Below are 6,841 nucleotides of genomic sequence, written 5' to 3' on the forward strand. Positions count from 1 at the left end.
AAACACAGAGGAACAGAGATCCAGGTGGTGGGAGGGTCAGGTAGATTACTGGATAAAACAGACTATCTTAAATGGAGGGAAGAATTAATGGAATATAAGGTATTGAAGAGCAGAGATGTCAGCTTGAGAACTAAGGTGCGCCTGACAGAAGCCATGGTATTTTCAATAACCTCATATGGATGCAAAAGCTGGACAGTGATGTGTTTTGGAAGAAGTGTAGCCAGAGTGGCTCCTTGGAGGCCAAGATGGCTAAGCTTCATCTGTCATACTTTGGACACATTGTCCGGAGAGAACAGTTGCTGGAGAAGGATGTCATGCTGGGTAAGGTGGAGGGTAGGAGAAAAAGAGGAAGACCCCTAACAAGATGGATCAGCCAGGTGGCACACTGATGGACTCAAGTGTGGCAGCGGTAGTGAGGTTGGCCCAGGATTGGACATTGTTTCGTTCTGCTGTGCATGGGGTCGTTATGAGTCGGTTCTGACTTGGCACCTGACAACAACAACAACAACAACATGCTACCAGAGCTCCTTCCTTATATATTATACATATATAGATAAAATGCCACCAATTTTATAAACTGCTATTGTAATTATGCCAATCTATCTTGTTGGGCGTCTTCCTATTTTTCGCTGACCCTCCACTTTACCAATTTATGAACTGCTGTTGATCAGAGCTATCAAGTCAATTCTGATTCATAGCAACCACATATAGGTTTTCCAAGGAGCGCCTGGTGTGTTTGAACCACAGACCTTGTGATTCAAACCAACCTTGCAGTCCAGTGCTTTATCCCACAGCACCATACTATAAAGTCTTTTATTTCCAATTCAGATGCCATATAGCATTTTTTTGTTTGTTTGTTTATGGAAAAATTCCCTTTTTAAATTTTTTACATATTTTATTGTGAATTGAGTGATAGCTTAACATGGGAGAACATCAATTTTACACTCATCCTATCATATTTTGTTTCACTGCAATGATTACAATCCCCTCCATGCATTATCATTCAACAGTATTTGTTTTTTGTTTTGTTTTTTAATGTACACAAAAACACTCAGGATTATATAATCATTTAAACAACCAACCACCAAAGGGTACATTTTGCAAGCCTGCCTCCTGGCTGCCAGCACACAGCTTTCTCTTTCCATGAGTCTGGAGTCCTCAACTGCTCTGTCTCTCCATGTCATCATCTCTGTCTCCATCTTTGACATCACTACTTCTATGGATAGGGTCCCATTACATTAATTTTTTTTTTTAATTAAATGTTTTTATTTTGGATTGAGTGAAAGTTTACAGGGCACATCATTAGCTTCACATTCAACCATTCATATAGCTTGTTTCATTACATTGATTATTATCCCCTCCATATATCATCAGTTAACAGTGTTTCTCTCTCTCCTCTTTATGCCATATAGCATTTTTAAAATGTGCTTTTATAGCTTTAATGTGAGAATTCCTATTACAAGATGGAAACCTATCAAATTTTCTCTAATACCATCCATTCCGAAACCTTGACACAATTTATCATTTTTAAAAATCAGTGTCACTTAGGCCAATACAGTGCACTGATTAAGCATATTAAACTTATAAAGAAAAATACCTGGGTGGGGTATGCCGCAGGGAAAGGAATGCCACAGAATAATAAAACAAAACAAAAAGCAACAGATCAAGAGTAGCACAAATTTCGCTGTAACTAAGTTATCTGGACTAGGCACAGGAACAGTTAACATTTTCTATAATTACACATCAGGTTCCCATGAACCATATATAACTCTTTGGTAACTAAAAACTATGTTTGCTGAGATCAACAGAGACTGAGCAAAGAGCTTCAGTCTTCCAAATGTTTACATGGGCGTTTTGCTTCAACAGTCATTGGACTATACAATTGCAAATTATAGATCTCAGTTTCAGTGTAAGCAGAGTGTTCTTCAAAAATTTTGAGTATCCAAACAAATTTATTTTGAAAAGCCATATGCTTCCTTGTGTATTTCAAAATTTATAAATTTTGGAAAAGCTTAAATATTTAAAAAATCATATAAACTTGAGGGTATCAAGTATACATATGCCTAAACTATTCATCAAAACTACATTTCGTGCTTTCAATATAAGAAAAATAACTTTGCTGTCAAACTTATTCAACCACATTAGACTTTCAATTCGAATCAACATCTTAACTCCTGTCCTGGTTACAATCATCACATTGGTAAATTCACATTCTTAAAGACACAGATGGACCACAATAGCACGTGTACATTCTCCAAATGTCAGGTTCTTTGGTGCTTGAGAGGTGAGGGTCCACAGACCATAAAAGGATTCAGATAGTGAGAGTTGAGGCTTCAGGTTGCAAAGTGAGTGAAAGCTTATTGTGAAAGGGAAGGTGAGAAATGAAACTTGGAGGGAGAGCTGGTGTTTCCTAAGGGTGACCAATTTTTGGAGAGTTCATATAAAAGTGAAAGGTCTGGAAATCTAGACCCTTAAAACTATACATGCCCAAATACCACCTAATTGCTATTTGCTTAAAGTGCTGTTAAATCGATTCAGACTCATAGCAACCCTATAGTTCCAAGGCAGTAAATCTTTGTGTGAGTAAAACACCTCATCATTCTATTGCAGAGCAGGTAGACGACTCAAATCACTGACCTTGTGCTTCACAGTCTAGTACTTATTCTACAGTGCCAAATCAGGACCTATACCATTGTATCTCCTCATAAGTATGTATACCTACCTCATTTTGGAGCATTAAAACATGGAATTTCTAGACAATAAAGCCTGAAGTTCTGCTTATACAGTTCAAGAGTTTGTAAAACATCCTTAATTGATTCTTACCTGCTTTGATGTCACTCAGGGCAAAAAGGCCAACACGGGTATCTCCATTCACAGACCATTTCTGTGTTTCACAGTTGGGCTGACAGCAATGATTCATGAACCGAGCATAGTTTCCTTTGGGACCAGCATCAATGATCCGGTCCTAGAATCCCAAGAGAAGCTATGCATCAGACTTCCTGAGATCTTTGCTATTGTTCATTAAAATTAACACTGTGCTCTACAATAAGCTAGAGATCCCTTTTGGTAAGTTTGAGTTCCCACTAGAAAAGAACTTCTGTTAAATGTGGTCCCTGGACAAGCAGCAGCATCACCATCTGGAACTTGTCAGAAATGTAAATTCATGGGTTTCATTCTAAGATACATTGAAGTAGAAACTTTGGATTAAGGACCAGTAAGGTGTGTTGATAAAAGCTTACCTGGTGATTCTGATGCATGCTAATAATTAAGAACTACTGCTCTGGTAACATAGTGGTAACAAGTCAAGCTGTTAACATCAAGGTCAGCAGTTCGAAACTACCAGCAGTTCCTTGGGAGAAAGAGGAAGCTTTCTGCTCGCCTAAAGATTCACAGACTCAGAAACCTTATGCAGGGTTTGCATCAACTCCACAGTATACTACCACCACTTCTCTAGAAATAACGCTTTTCCCATCCTGCAATTAGGAGTTCTGAACTTCAGTTACATATTTAAAATCACCTAAGGAGACTTGAGGAGTCCTGGTGTGGTGCCATGAACTAATGCGCCAGAGTGCAAAATAGTCTTAACTGCAAAGTCAGTAGTTCAAGCTCACCAGTGGCGCCTTGAAAACCCTATACAAGTTTGCTATGGGTAGGAATCGACTCAATGGCACTTAGCAAAAACACCACCAGGAGACTTGAACACTAGAGTACAGGCACCATCTCAGACCAAGTGAATCAGTACATGCTGTCAAGCTGGTTCTAATTCAAAGCGACCCTATGTAATGTTTCTGAGGAGCGGATGATGAGTTTAAACTGACCTTACATTCCAGCACATTAAGCTACAACTTGAGATGCTCACAAATTTATACACCAGGAAAGGTTCTGTTATAAAAGCTAAGGGAAATGTTTCCAAGGAGTGGCTAGGGTTCAGCACTGCAATGCCAATTCTATAGAACCATATCAACTTGTTAAATTGTTTTTGTGTTATTGAGTTGATTCTAACTCATAGTAACCCTGTGGAGGGTTTCTGAGGCGTTAGACACATAGTAGGATGCTAAACTAAGAATAAGCCCGAAACATAATCCTGTTGTTGTTAAGTGCTGTTGAGTCAGTTTAGACTCATAGCAACCCTGTATAGTTTCGGAGGCTTTAGATATATACACTGGTGGTGGTGGTGGTGGTATACCATGGAGTTTGTTTTAACTCATAGTGACCCTGCATAGCGTTTCAGAGGCAATAAATCTTTACATGAGCCTCTTAATTTTCCTGTGGAGCAGCTGGTAGTTTCCAACTGCTGACCTTGAGTTAATAGCCCAATTTGTCGCCACTATGCTAACTGAGATCCTTAGATACACTTGTTATTATTATGTGCCATGGAATAGGTTCTGACTCATAGCGATGCTGTTCAGGGTTTCCAAGGCTGTAAATCTTTATGGGAGCAAAAAGCCTCATCTTTCTCCCGTGGAAAAGCTGGTAGTTTCAAACTGCTGACCCTTGAGGTTAGCAGCCAGATTCATAACCAATATGCTACCAGAACTCATTAGAGATACACTAGGATGTAAAAATTTATGAATAAATCCCAATTATAATCCTGTTGTTCTTAAGTCCTGTTGAGTCACTTCGGAATTATAGAGACAGCACTTAACAACAACAACATAGGGTTTCTGAGACTTTAAATTGTTGTAAGAGCAAGGGGGCCAAAATTTTTTTTATCCTGCAGAATGGCTGGTGGGCTCAATCTTTCAACCTTGAAATATAATCCCAGGCACCAATAAACTCATCAGCAAATTCTTATAATTGGCACTTTTCATTACTTACTTTGTCTAGGGTAAGCATATAGAAATTAGTGATATCATGTTCTTGGGCATAACGAATTCGAGCTCTGCACTCTTCTTCATCGATTAGCTCACCCACATACTCATTCACAAATTCACCCTAGAAAAAGAAACAGCTATTGACATAATGACAAAAAGTGTAACTGTGGTAATACATACATCTTAAAACATCAGAATGTCCAAGGCAGAAATCAGTCAGTTAAAGAATCCCACCTTCCCAAGCCCACCAACAGAAAAATTAGGGTTTACAATACATTAAAGATAACTTAGAATGGAAAAATAGCAAGCAAGCTAAGGCTCTTTTAAAATAAAAATGGACAGTTAATCCCTTACCAGATCGAAAGTCAATTTCCTTCACTTGTGATGCGTTCTTAGAGCTTGCACTGCCTCCTTCCACTTTACTTTGTACACAACACCCTAAAGTCACACTTTCACAAATGGTGTTCCTCTTCCTGCAGTGCTTTAACTATTCCTTACCTGAGCCAACAACAACTACCTAATCTTTAACGCCTCCCCTTATAATATCCTCAGAGACAACAGTGTCAGTCCTTCGCCACATGCTTCCAAAATACCCTGTGCTTCCATATTGGTGATTACATGTCCAAGGACTAGAGAATGTGAATGTTATGAAAGAATGGATCAGGTCTCTTGTATAGACTATTGCATTCTCAACACTGTGTCTGCTAATACTAAATACATAACAAATACTTAGCAAATTACTAAGAGACTAAATCATATTTATTGCCTTTCATAAAAACAAATTTCATTAAATTCTCCAGAAAGAATAATCGGAGTAAAGTTTATTTTACTAGAATGTGAATGAATATTTTTTATATGAACAACAAATAATATGTCAATTTACAGGTGCTTTCCAGGTTCCAAGCTGTATATGCTAACATACTTGATTAGAGAAGGCTCTAAACTTTAATGGCCGTAAATAAAAACTTAGTTTTTCCATTAAAAATAAGATGTCACCTTATAAAAGATCATCGACACCTCTGTATCATGTGCTCATTATTTTACCAGTCCTGGGATTTTCACAAGGGCAAGGAAGGGTATATGATCTTACATACTGATAAGTTAAGAGGTATTGCTTTATATAATTTGATGAACTGGACTTTTGCTTATGGATCCAGGTTCTCACATCTGCAATCCTCATAAGCATTCTTCGTATCAAGGAACAGCTTGCTTCCTCAGTGTACTGGGTTGATGTTGCTGTTGTGTGCTGTGGAGTAAGTTCCAACTCATAGAGATACCACGTAGGGTTTACGAGGGGGTAAATCTTTATGGCAGCAGAACGCCTCATCTTTTCCCAATGGAACAGTTGGTAGTTTCGAACTGCTCACCTTGCAGCTCGCAGCCCAATTCGTAACCACTATGCTACCAGAGCTTAGGATGGGTAATTTAGTCCCAGGATATTTAAAAAAAAAAAAAAAAAAAAAGGGAGGTGCTGGTGGTGGTATGTAGCTTTAAAGGCATGAAGTGGCTGATTTAAAATCTTTAATGAATGTATTTAGTTTTCTGAATGACGGGGGTAAGGTAGAAACCCAACTAAATGGTTTTACACTCTTTTCTAGAATGTGTCCTTTGGACATTTAAATGAAGTTAGGTTTTTTGTTTTGTGTGTGTACATTAAACATTTTGCTTTGTTTTGAAATACGAGAGGTAAAAGGGAAGCCACAAGGAGGAAACAGAATAATTGTGCTATAGGAAGGGACTGTAATCAGTGAGATAAAACAAAGCGTGTAATTCACTGAATGTAAAGCCAATGATCTTGTCTGGATGTTGTTGTTAGGTGCCATCGAGTCGGTACCGATTCATAGCAACCTTATGCACAGCAGAACAAAACATTGCCTGATCCTGGAACAACCTCACTACTGTTGTCACGCTTGAGTCCATTGATACTGCCACTTTGCCAATCTATCTCGTTGGGGGTCTTCCTCTTTTTCTCTGACCCTCCACCTTACCAAACATGATATCCTTCTCCAATGACTGACACCTCCTGA

The 6,841-nt window shown here is 38.5% G+C and overlaps 1 protein-coding gene across 2 annotated transcripts in view; it reads right to left on the reverse strand.

Annotated features, from left to right (window-relative positions):
* Window positions 1-6,841, reverse strand: part of NSD1 (nuclear receptor binding SET domain protein 1) — a 218,246-nt gene that overhangs the window by 10,298 nt on the left and 201,107 nt on the right. For both annotated transcript variants that reach the window (XM_006873463.1, XM_006873464.1), the window contains 2 exons: window positions 4,819-4,935; window positions 2,824-2,965 (listed from right to left, as the gene is read on the reverse strand). In XM_006873463.1, coding sequence (XP_006873525.1) covers window positions 2,824-2,965; window positions 4,819-4,935 — 259 coding nt within the window. The remainder of the gene's footprint in view (window positions 1-2,823; window positions 2,966-4,818; window positions 4,936-6,841) is intronic.

Source organism: Chrysochloris asiatica, unplaced genomic scaffold, assembly GCF_000296735.1.
Source record: "Chrysochloris asiatica unplaced genomic scaffold, ChrAsi1.0 scaffold00242, whole genome shotgun sequence".
Classification (NCBI taxonomy): domain Eukaryota; kingdom Metazoa; phylum Chordata; class Mammalia; order Afrosoricida; family Chrysochloridae; genus Chrysochloris; species Chrysochloris asiatica.